At 45.5% G+C, this 12,262-nt stretch overlaps 2 protein-coding genes across 2 annotated transcripts in view; one reads left to right on the forward strand and one right to left on the reverse strand.

The window, feature by feature from the left end:
* Positions 1-5,356, forward strand: part of LOC127567971 (solute carrier family 22 member 2-like) — a 33,095-nt gene extending 27,739 nt beyond the window's left edge. The window contains exons 10-12 of the mRNA XM_052011213.1: positions 236-348; positions 1,407-1,506; positions 4,969-5,356. Coding sequence (XP_051867173.1) covers positions 236-348; positions 1,407-1,506; positions 4,969-5,056 — 301 coding nt within the window. The 3' untranslated portion in view covers positions 5,057-5,356. The remainder of the gene's footprint in view (positions 1-235; positions 349-1,406; positions 1,507-4,968) is intronic.
* A 3,271-nt stretch (positions 5,357-8,627) lies between these two features.
* The window catches only part of plg (plasminogen), a 64,510-nt gene continuing 60,875 nt past the window's right edge, over positions 8,628-12,262 (reverse strand). The window contains exon 19 of the mRNA XM_052012203.1: positions 8,628-8,888. Within this exon, the coding sequence (XP_051868163.1) occupies positions 8,724-8,888 (165 nt within the window). The 3' untranslated portion in view covers positions 8,628-8,723. The remainder of the gene's footprint in view (positions 8,889-12,262) is intronic.

Consider the following 12,262-nt stretch of genomic DNA (forward strand, 5'->3'; position numbering starts at 1 on the left):
AAATTCCGCAAGAGTGATAGAAATTTATAAAATTACAAGAGGCGCAGATAGGGTAGAAATATCAAATACTAGAGGACATGCATTTAAGGTGAGAGGGGGAAAGTTTGAAGGAGATGTAAGGGGCAAGATTTTTACACAGAGTGGTGGATGCCTGGAACAGGATGCCAGGGGTAGTGGTGGAGGCAGATACGATAGCTGCTGGCGAGGAGGGTAACGAGAGGTTGTCCTTGTGCAGGAGCTTCGCCGTGTCGATGTGTTCATCACTGTCCGACCTCGGCGGGATAGTCTCCCCCTTCATCGTGTTCAGGCTGGCTGCTCTCTGGCTGGAAATGCCTCTCGTGGTTTTCGGTGAGTATCCTGTCATAGGGCACAACCCTCCGTGTCTCAGAATATCAGCCCCTTGTACAAAGGGTGCCCACCACACCAGGGGACGGCTTCCCACTGATCCATCCTGTGGGGATCTATCGACCTACCTTGGTTCCCTCTCTTGTCCAGGGAACAGAAAACTGGTGACTGGTCTCTGTTCTTTTGGTACCTCATGTGTCCCGTGAGATCACAGGACTGTAGATAGGTGTGTGTGTGTGTGTGTGTGTGTGTGTGTGTGTGTGTGTGTGTGTGTGTGTGTGTGTGTGTCTCAATGTGTGTATTTGTGTGTGTCTGCATACGTCTGTGTGTATGCATGTGTATGTGCATGTGTGTGTGTCTGCATGTGAACGTGTGTCTGTGTGTGTATATGCATGTGTATGTGCATGTGTGTATTTATGTGTGTGTGTTTGTGCGTGTGTGTTATATGTGTGTTTTTCTGTATGTGTATGTGTTTGTCCGTGTGTGTATATTTGTGTGTGTGTGTGTGTGTTTGTATGTGTGTTTTTATGTGTGAGTGTTTGAGCATGTGTGTGTTTGTATATCTGCGAGCATGTGTGTTTGTGTGTGAGTGTGTGTGTTTGTCTGTAAGTGCGTGTGTGCTTGTCCATACGTGTGTGAACATGTGTGTGTCTGTCTGTGTGCCTGTGTGTTTTGCATTTGTGTGTGTGTGTGTGTGTTTGTTTTTATGTGTGACTGTGTGTGTGCATGTGTGATTATGTGTGTGACTATTGTACCTACGTCCGTATGGATGGTGTTTATCCATCATTGCATGTTTGTTCCTCCCCCTCTCCCTGAGCAGACCCCCCGTCCCCCACAGCTCCCCGTTCCCCTCCCAAGCCCTACCTTCATATCCAGCTCTAACTCTTCCTCAGGGACTGTTCATTTACCCGGCTTGTAAACCCCACCCACCCCTCCTCAGCAGTGGGACACTTCTCTAGGTTTCTGCAGCTTTAAATACAAGTTCACTTCACCAAAATCACCGACTGTAATGGAAGCCTGACTTTCACCACCCTTTCCTTGTCCCATTCGTCCATTCCCAGGGGTGATCGGTCTGGTCTCTGGAGGCCTGGTGCTTCTCCTGCCAGAGACAAAGGGATTGAGTTTGCCCGATACCATCGAGGAGATCGAGAACATCAGCCGGTGAGTAAGCCTGGGTGAATATCTTGGCACACAGTTGGTGTTAGATTCACACAACACAAGGAAACAGGAGCAGGAGTAGGCCACTCGGCCCCTCAAGCCTGCTCCACCATTCAATATGACCATGGTTGATCTGCCCCAGTCCTCATCTCCTCTACTGTGCCAGTTCCCCACAGCCCTCAATTCCACAAGTTTTCAAAAGTTTCTCACTAAAAGTGCTGGAGGAACTCAGCAGGTCAGGCAGCATCTATGGAGGGAAATAAACAGTCGACGTTTCGGGCCGAGACCCTTCATCAGGACTGGAAAGGAAGAGGGCAGAAGCCAGAATAAGAAGGTGGGGGGAGGTGGAGGAGCACACGCAGGCAGGGGATGGGTGAGTCCGGGTAAGGGGGGAAGGTAGGTGTGTGGGGAGGCAGGGAAGATGTAATAAGCTGAGAGGTGATAGGTGAGGCCAGATGCATTTGGAGGAACAACACCTCATATTCGGCCTTGGGAGTCTCCAACCTGATGACCTCAACATCGATTTCTCCAGTAACCCCTCCCCTTCCTTTTCTTCCCCCCCCCACTCCTTTGTCTTCCCTTATTCCTATGGCTTCCTTCCCCCGCCTTGATGACCTGCCCATCTCCTCTCCTCCCCTCCCCCATCCTTTATTCAATGGTCTACTGTCCTCTCCTACATGATTCCTTCTTCTTCAGCGCTTTGCCTCTTCTACCTATCACCTCTCAGCTTATTACATCTTACCCCCTCCCCCATCCACCTACCTTCGCCCTCTCACCTGGACTCACCTATCCCCTGAACTCACCCATCCCCTGCCTGTGTGTGCTCCTCCCACTCACCCCACCATCTTATTCTGGCTTCTGCCCTCTTCCTTTCCAGTCCTGATGAAGGGTCTTGGCCAGAAACATCGACTGTTTATTTCCCTCCACGGATTCTGCCTGACTTTCTGAGTTCCTTCAGCATTTTTTTGTGTATTGCTCCAGATCCCAGCATCTGCAGAATTTCCTGTGTCTTCAAAAGTTTATCCACTTCATGCAACACCCCGTGATCCGGTCTCCACAATGCCACTGGGCAGAGAATCCCAGATCTCCACACCCATTGCTCCTGCTGGTTGATCTGCCTTGTAGTAAAGGGGTGTGGGTGTAGTTGGGTGGTGCGGATCTGAGTGTAGTTGGGTGGTGAGGGTGTGGGTGTAGTTAGGTGGTGAGGGTGTGAGTGTAGTTGGGTGGTGGGGGTGTAGTTGGGTGGTGAGGGTGGGGTGTAGTTGGGACAGGAGAATGTGGGTGTAGTTCGGTGGTGGGGGTGCAGGTATAGTCAGGTGGTGAGGGTGTGGGTGTAGTTGGGTGATGGGGGTGTTTTGTGTAGTTGGATGGTGAGGGTACAGGTGTAGTTAGGTAGTGAGGGTGTGGGTGTAGGTGGTGGGGGTGTAGTTCGGTGGTGGGGATGTGAGTATAGTTGGATAGTGGGTGTGTGTGTGTATTTAGGTGGTGTGGGATGCTGGGTATGAGGGTATAGTTGGGTGGTGGGACTGTACATAAGAACATAAGCAATAGGATCAGGAGTAGGTCATCTGGCCCATCGAGCCTGCTCCGCCATTCAATAAGATCATGGCTGATCTGGCCGTGGACTCAGATCCACCTATCTGCCGTTTCTCCATAACCCTTAATTCTCCTACTATGCAAAAATCTATCTAACTATGTCTTAATATATTTAATGTGGTAGCCTTTACTGCTTCCCTGGGCAGAGAATTCCACAGATTCACTACTCTCTGGGAAAAGCAGTTTCTCCTCATCTCCGTCCTAAACCTATTCCCCTGAATCTTGAGGCTATGTCCCCTAGTTCTAGTCTCACCATCAGTGGAAACAACCTTCTGCCTCTATCTTATCTATCCCTTTCATAACTTTATATGTTTCTATGAGATCCCCTCTCATTCTTCTGAATTCCAGCGAGTATATTCTCCGGCAACTGAATCTCTCCTCATTGGCTAACCCCCTCATCTCCGGAATCAACCTGGTATACCTCCTCTGCACCTCCTCCAAAGCCAGTATATCTTTCCTCAAGTAAGGAATCCAGAATTGCACGCATATGTACTCCATGTGTGGCCTCACCAGTACCTCTCGAATTCAATCCCTCCAGTAATGAGGGCCAACTTTCCATTTGCCTTCTTGATAACCTGTTGCACCTGCAAACCAACTTTTTGCGATTCATACACAAGCACTCCCAAGTCCCCCTGCACAACAGCATGCTGCAATCTTTCACCATTTAAATAATAATCTGACCTTCTGTTTTTCTATCCAAAGTGGATGACCTCACATTTACCAACATTGCACTTCATCTGTAAGACCCTTGCCCACTCACTTAACCTATCTGTATCTCTCTGCAGACTCTCCACATCCTCTGCACAATTTGCTTTTCCACTCAATTTAGTGTCATCAGCGAACTTAGATACGCTACACTCGGTCCCCTCTTCCAAATCATTATTGTATATCATGAACCCCTGCAGCACCCCGCTCACCACTGATTGCCATCCAGAGAAACACCCATTTATTCCCAACTCTCTGCCTTCTATTGGTTAACCAATCCTCTATCCATGCTAATACATTACCCCCAACTCCATGCATCCTTATCTTATGGATTAGTCTTTTTTATGACACCTTTTCGAACACCTTCTGGAAATCCAAGTATACAACATCCACCTGTTCCCCTCTATTCACTGTGCTCATTATATCATCAAAGAACTCCAGTAAGTTTGTCAAACAGGACCTGCCCTTCCTGAATCCATGTTGTGTCTGCCTGATGGAACCACATCAATCCAGATGTCTCGCTATTTCTTCCTGTAGTTGGGTAGTGAGGCTGTGGGTGCAGTTGGGTTCTCTTTTCTCCCCTCTCCCATCAGGCAGAAGATACAAGAGCTTGAAGGCACACACCGCCAGACTCAGGGGCAGCTTCTATCCCACTGTTATCAGACTACTGAGCAGACCTCTTATATGCTAAGGAGAACTCCCTGACCTCCCAATTTACCTTGTTGTGGCCCTTGCACATTATTTGTTTACCTGCACTGCACTTACTCTATAGATACTACATGACATTCTGCATTCTGTTTTTGTTTTCACCACCTCAATGTACTCATGTGTGGCATGATCTGTCTGGATGGCATGCAGAACAAAAGCTGTTCACTGTATCTCAGTACATGCGACAACAATAACCCAATACTTTTTCTCAGCTAGTGTCTGGTTGGGGGTCTGGAACTCACTGCCTGAGAGTGTAGTTGAGGCAGAAACCCCCCAACAACACCCCCCCCACCCACCCACCAACACACACACACACACACACGCACACACATTCAAAAAACACTAGAAGAACTGTGAACTGTGGTAGGATTGGAAATGGGAGCCCCTTCCCAAGTTCCCTCCTTCTGTGCCGTGAATATTTAGGATTCTGTGACGAGTATCTGCTTGCTCCATCAGGTGGAAGAGAAACACTTTGAAAACAACCTATCAGAAGGTTGTTCTTCATTCAACAACACCGACACACAGTGCCAGCAGCAACTTGTGAATGGATTGGACCATTAACCTCAGACACTAATGTCGAGCTTATACTTCACTCTGTATTATGTGTAATGTTCCAAATTATATGGGTTCTGATAAAGTAGTTAGGAGCTGATTCCACTTGCTGGAGGTCTGGGTGGTTGAACGCAGGTTTACTTTAATCTACAGAAGATCCATCTGAGGAGGTTTGTTTAAGCAGTCAGTCATTACACCAGTTGAAGGCATGATGTGAGTAGATTCATTCATATATGGGAAATTGCATAGTTTATACAAAGGGGGATTGGACAAATACCTAAACGGGGAAGAAACACAAGGCTATGGACATAGAGCAAGGGAATGGGGCAAATTGGATCACTATCTGGGGGTCAACACAGGCAGGAAGCACCAAACAAGCAGAAAGGGGAGGTGTTGAGCCTGTGTGAGGGAGGATGAATTACTGGGGTACAGAGAAATAGGGCACTGATGGGTTGCTCTGTGTCATTATCAGTAGAAGATTAGAGGGCGGCACAGTGGTACAGCTGGTAGAATCGCTGTCCCACAGCACCAGAGACCTGGGTTCAATCCCGACCTCAGGTGCTGTCTGTGTGGAGTTTGGGATTCCTCTGGGTGCTCCAGTTTCCTCCCACATCCCAAAGACATGTGGGTTGGTAGGCTAATTGGCTTCTGTAAATTGTCTCTAGTCTGTGAATGGGTGGGAGAATCTGGAGGGAATTGATGGGAATATGGGGTGAAGAAGGTGGGATTGGTGTTAATGGGTGGTTAACGCAAAGTCGATGGGCCAAAGGGCCTGTTCCTGTGCTAAGTAAATTCTACAACTCTTCTGCACCAACAATTCTATGATTCTGAAATTAAAAGCATGCCTTCAGAAGTATAGGTGGATAACAGTGCTTGACTCAATGATAACCCACCCAATTATCTATGACACAGAGTGTGCAGGAGGCAGCCTCCCCATTCAAAGGGCTCTCGGCAGGAGTTTGCCAGGGAGGTGTCTGTAGGGCCGTGAGTGCCCTCTGTGAACGTCAACACTTTGGGAGCCCCACACTGCAGCCAAACACACATGTAAAAGTGGTGTTGACCATCAATGCAAGGTTCCTCACTTTGTCGATGGAACTTTTTTGGACCTCAAAGAGTTATGTGTGGTGTAGCTCAGCATGGGTTCTGAGGCAAGTTTCCTTGAGGGAGGGGGTGGTGAGCCAGACTTCCAGTAAGGACAGTGCAGGGTCTGGTGTTTGGCTGCTACTGCACCTTACACAGGCATTGTTGTTGTGTGTATACATTGCCTGGCCAACAACCATTCACTCTCCTAATTGCTTACCGCACCTACATGTTGGCTTTCAGTGGCATGTGTAAAAGTACATCTGAGTCCCTTTGAACATCAACGTTACCCAATCTCTCACCATTTAAAAAATATCTACCTTTTCTGTTACCTGCACCAAAGTGGAAGACCTCACCATTTTCCACATTATATTCTATCTGCCGTGTACTCACCCACTCACTCAGCTTGACCACATCCCCTTGAAAATTCTTCACATTCCCTCCACTATTCTCAATCCCACCTACCTGTGTAGCATCTTCCATTTTGGAAAGATGACATTTGATCACCTCAAATTGTGAATAACTGAGGCCTAAGCACCAATCCCTGCCGTACCCCACCGGTCACAGACTCCCAGCCCTGAGAACGATTCGATTATTCCCACTCTTTGCTTTCTGTCTGATAACCAGCCCTCAATCCATGCCAGTTTATACACAAACTCCATGTATTCTCACCTCATTGACCAACCTATTGTGTGGGACTTTATTGACACCTGTAAATCAACTGGCTCCCCTCACCTTTTGTACAAGCAACATCCTCAAAGCACTCCAGCAGATTACTAAAACACGATTTTCCTTCCATAAATCTATGCTGACTCTGCTCAATCCTTTATTCCTCTCAGGGTGTTGTGTTATTACACCCATTCATACAGATTCCAGCATGTTTCCCACCACTGACTTTAGGATAACAAGCCAGTTGTTCCCTGTTTTCACTTTCTTAAGTTGCAACCCTCCAATCTGCAGGAAAAGTCCCAGAAGTCTGGAAGATGATAACCAAAGAATCCTTCATCTCTGTTGCCACCTTCTTCATGAGTCTGGGATTTATCAGTGTGTTCTAGCACTATGATTTTACTCACATCTCCTTCATTTCTGCAATCTTGCTAAACCCACAGTTCTCGGGTATTTCTAGAAGGTTTTTTTTCTCCTTTTTTAAGTCACTTTCTTGGTCACATTTTGCAAAGTTTTCCTGCTAAGTTTTTGAGTCTCAAGGAATTTTTTAAGATCATACATTATTTTGTAAGTACTAGCTACTGTTTGCCAACCATCATATCTTTTAATTTCATTTCCCAATCTACCACAGCCAGTTTACCCTCTATGCTTTTGTTTAGATTAAAGACCCAAGTCTCAGACTGAGAAACATCACTTGCAAGCACCGATGTAAAATTCTATCATATTATGATCACTCTTCCCCAAAGGTCCCTTTACAACAAGGAGATTAGTTAAACCTTTCCCACCGCCCAACTTGGTCAGTGTTCCCACAGTCCCACACTACTTCCCACTCCTCTTACATCATCTGTTTGTTATCTTCCCTCCATGTTTATTGGACTCCCTCTGGTCAGTAGAGGCAAAACCCAGCATTAAATTAGAATAAAAGAAAAAAAAATCAAATAATTGATGTCAGAATTGACAAAATAAAATTAAATCAGCTGTGTGCAACCCCGTAATGTTAATGTTTTCCTGTCAATTTCCCGTGTGTTCTATTCTCAAAGGTGCAGTGGTTACATCACTTGACACACACTCTTGAGACCCAAGATCAATCCTAGTGTGGTAACTGTGGAATTCGATTATTAATCTGGAGTAGCAGCTAGTTGTTGATAATGCTGACTGCAAGAACTACCCATCTGGTTCACGAGCGTCCTTCAGGGGAAGATGCCTTGTGGTATGGGCTACTTGTGACTCCAGACCCACACTACTAACTTCATTTTTAAAGTTAAAGGGCCAAGCAAGCACACTCAGTTCTCAGCACTGCCTCTTCATGGGGCAATGAGGAATGGCCAATGAATGCTTCTTTCTTGAAAACATGAGACAGGCAAAAACTCGTGGCTGAAAGTTAGTTTTGTTAGCACACTTGTCTTTATTTACCATTGCAGAAAGGAGGGAGAGAACAATTTACATGTGCAATTATGTAGCTGCGGTGGTTATATAAGGAAGTTAATATTCACTTATTCTCCAGAAACCAGACTCCAAGTTCGATATGTGGGTGGAGATTCCCTGTCCATACCATTAATGCATTGAACATCCAGTCAGTGCTGTGAAGGATGCTACCACAATGAAACTGGCCACTCAGAATCTCTCCATACAAGCTTTGTCTTATATAAGAGTATGAATAGTGAACAGTCGAGGCAAACCTGTCACTGTTGTCAGCTGACTATGCCACGTCACATCAACACTGGAGATGAAATCCCCCCTCTCTATCTATCTCAAGCAATAACTTCGTGGTGTCAGGGAGCTACTGAAAGCCCTCTTGGTGAAGTAAAAGCCAAACGTATGAGAATAAAAGAATTTAATGTTTCACGGGTAGAATTTCACATCCTGATTGAGCACACACATTCAACTGTGATTATTACACTACTGTATCTGTCCTAACCCTCATTTATGGTGTTTGCAATCCAGTCAACAAAAAAAGATGTCCGAACGTAAACTCCTGGCTTCATCTGCATTGCACAGCCGAGGCCCCATGACGTCACTCCTTGGAGGATGTATTTGCCCTTGGCATCCGGACAGACCAAAGGACCTCCACTGTCACCCTAGAAAACACCATAATCGAGACGTGAGATAATTGGAGAACACAGGCTTAACCTCATTCATAACACAAGTCTCAGACAAAGGTTTATACAGAAAGAGGGAAAATAGGAGCAGGAGTCGACCATTCGGCCCTTCAAGCCTGCTCCACCACTTATTATGTCAATGGCCAATCATGCAACTAAAAACCATATTCCCTCACTCTCCCTATAACCACAGAGTAATTGAGCCGTAGGGCACAGAAACAGGCCCTTCAGCCCACCATATCCACGCTGACCCTTTTGCCCATCTACAGGCCTAACCCTGGGGAATGAAAAGGTTCCATTTTCACAGACGACCTCAAGTCGATTTTGTCCATAAGTCAGAAAATACACAAAAGTCACTCAATATGGTAACCTTCTAATGAATGGCATTAAAAGAGTGCAGAGAACATTTACAAGGATGTTGCCAGGACTAGAGGGCCTGAGTTATAGGGGGAGGTTGGCCAGGCTAGGTCTTTATTCCTTGGAGCATAGGAGAATGAAGGGCGACCTTATAAAAGTTTTTAAAATTATGAAAGGCATAGATAAGGTGGACAGTAACAGTCTTTTCCCCAGGGTAGGGAAGCCCAAATCTAGGGGGCATAGATTTAGGGTGAGAGGGGAAAGATTTACAAGGGACCTGAGGGGCAACTTTTTCAGGCAGAGGGTGGTGAGTATATGGAATGAGCTGCCAGAGGAAGTGGTTAAGGCAGGTACAATAGTGTCATTTAAGAAGCACTTGGATAGGTGCATGGTGGGGCTTAGAGGGATATGGGCCGAATGCAGGAAATTGGGACTAGTTGGGTGGGCACCATGGTCAGCAGCGACTGGTTGGGCCAAAAGGCCTGTAGTCGTGCTGTATTGCTCTATGACTTTATGACTCTAAAATCACGTATTACTGATAAGAAGGAATAATTACTAAAAGTGGAGAGAGATAGGAAACTAGCTCTGCTGTTTGTAGGAATGAATGTATGTACATCGGACTTTTGAATTTAAAATATTATGGGAGCTCGCTCGTATGTAGGGGTGTCCATAAGTCGTGTTTTCGTAACCCGGGAATAACCTGTACCCTAATCCCACTTGCCTGCACTAGGTCTGTATCCTTCTGTGTCTTGCCTATTTAAATTATTTAAAAGCCCTTGATGCATTTTGTGACTAGAAGTTGATCTATCTACTCCTCAAACATATTCAGCTATTTTTCCTCTGTAGCCTTCTGTGGTAGAGAACTCTACAGGTCCACCATGCTTTGAGTGAAGGAATTTCTCCTCCTCTCAATCCTATACACCTTATCCCACATCCCGAGACTGGAACCCCTCACTTGATAGGCGTTTCACCTATCAGCTAACTTTGCTTGGAAAGAGCTGATCCGTTCAGTGCTGGGCCCACTGATTATTCACAATCCGTTACTGGGATGTGGGCAGTGTTGGCACAGGCTGGTGTTTATTGGCAGGGTTACTTGCAAAGGTCATGTTAGGCTCTCTATTGAGTTCAACAGTGACTTCAGGCTCACACTTCTTTTAATTCCAGCATTTTACTTCCAGATTTTTAAAATATTTGAACTCGCGTTCTCTGCCCCTAATGCCATCCTTACTGTTCTCCCATTTTAAAGTATCCAAGGTTGCTTACTGGCAAACAAACCTGGATCCTGGGCCATGAAACCTGAGACCAGGTGGATGGGGAGAGCTTGTGGCCAACTTTCCCTAGTGTCCCTGGAATTATAGTCTCAGGTGCCAGGATGCTGCACACTAATCCAGAGGCAATAAAACTGAGTCATGAAAATATTTAGCTGTCATTTTGTTTATAACTCATTTCAAATCTATGGGAGAAAGGCAGTTTAATGAAGAAGAACCCAGTCAATTAGCTTAGTTGGCGTGAGAGGGTGATGTGTGGGTCAGACAGATTGGGGAACTACAGGACGTTAGACGCAGTCCTCGCTCCAGATCTCTACAGCTCTCTCCGCACCTTCACCACAACACCCTCCTCTCCTTGCTTGTCATCAGCCTCCCTTACGCAAAGAATCCTGGGGCATATCCTTCTTGTTCAACATTGATGTCAAGCTGTTGTTTAATAGCAACAGCAATAATATTGTGGTGCAACTTATGTAATGGGAGCAGTGCCATGGTGACTAAATCACTGCATTGTATCTGGGGGCATGGTACATCCTAACATACTCTGCAGTGCTAGCTGAGAGCAGTGCCTACAGAGTGTAGACTTTAGTGAGCTATGTGTATCTTTGTGCTTAAAAAATTAAATGAATTTATTAAATGCATTCAATAAGAACTGGCTCTTTTATGTCAATTATTGTATATTGAGAAAGGGTTAATGAGTTGTCTGAGGTAAGGGGCCTTTAAAGAAGAAACATCAGAATATTACTGAATTTCATATAAAGACTGAAAGAGAATTCAATCTGAAACCAGAAACAAAGGAAACTATGAAGTTATGAGGTGTGAGTTGTTTCCAGTAAACTGTCAAATTACATTAAAGAAGCAACAACAATCTACTGGAGGAGCTCAGTGGGTCGAGCAGCATCTGTGGGAGGAAAGGAACTGTCGACATTTCAAGTTGAGACCCCGTATCAGGATTTGACCCAAAACATCGACGGTTCCTTTCCTCCCACGATGCTGCTCGACCCACTGAGTTCCTCCAGCAGATTGTATTTACAGCATCTGCAGTCTCTTGTCTCTCCATTAAAGAAGCAATGGCTAATATTTAAAGAATTGATAGATAGTTTAAAACAAATATCTACCCCTCTACAGCACAAAAACCTAGCAGGAAGTCTGGCCCTGTCCTGACTAATGGGAGAAGTTTTTGCTAGTATTTGATCAAAGGAAAAAGCTTGTCATGGCAACAGATGCAGTAAACTTGAGGAGTAGGAAGATTCCATAATTCAGCAAAGGGGGACCAAGGCATGGATAAGGAAATTGAGAGTAGAATACAGGAGTAACATAGTGGGAAACATAAAAGAAGACTGTAAAAGCTTCTATAGACATGTGAAATGGAAAAGATTAGCCAACGTTTATGCAGGTCCCTCAAAGACTGAGACAGGAGGAATTATACTGGGGAATGAAGAAGTGGCGGAGAAATTACATAAACATTTTGTGTCTGTCTTCATGGAAGAAGACATGGAAAATCTTTTAGGAAAAGTGGAGGAAAGGACGTTCCTTTCCTCCCACAGTTGGAAGGTAGTAAGTGTAACCCCATATTTAGGAAAGGAGGGAGAGGTGAAACAGGGAACAATTGACCAGTTAGCCTGACATCAGTAGGAGGGGAAATGCTAGAATCAGTTATTAAGGAAGTGATAAGAGGGCACTTGGAAAATAATAAGGCAGTCACCATGGATTTATGAAAGGAAAGTCATG

The sequence above is a fragment of the Pristis pectinata genome, chromosome 3 (genome assembly GCF_009764475.1).
Source record: "Pristis pectinata isolate sPriPec2 chromosome 3, sPriPec2.1.pri, whole genome shotgun sequence".
Lineage (NCBI taxonomy): Eukaryota > Metazoa > Chordata > Chondrichthyes > Rhinopristiformes > Pristidae > Pristis > Pristis pectinata.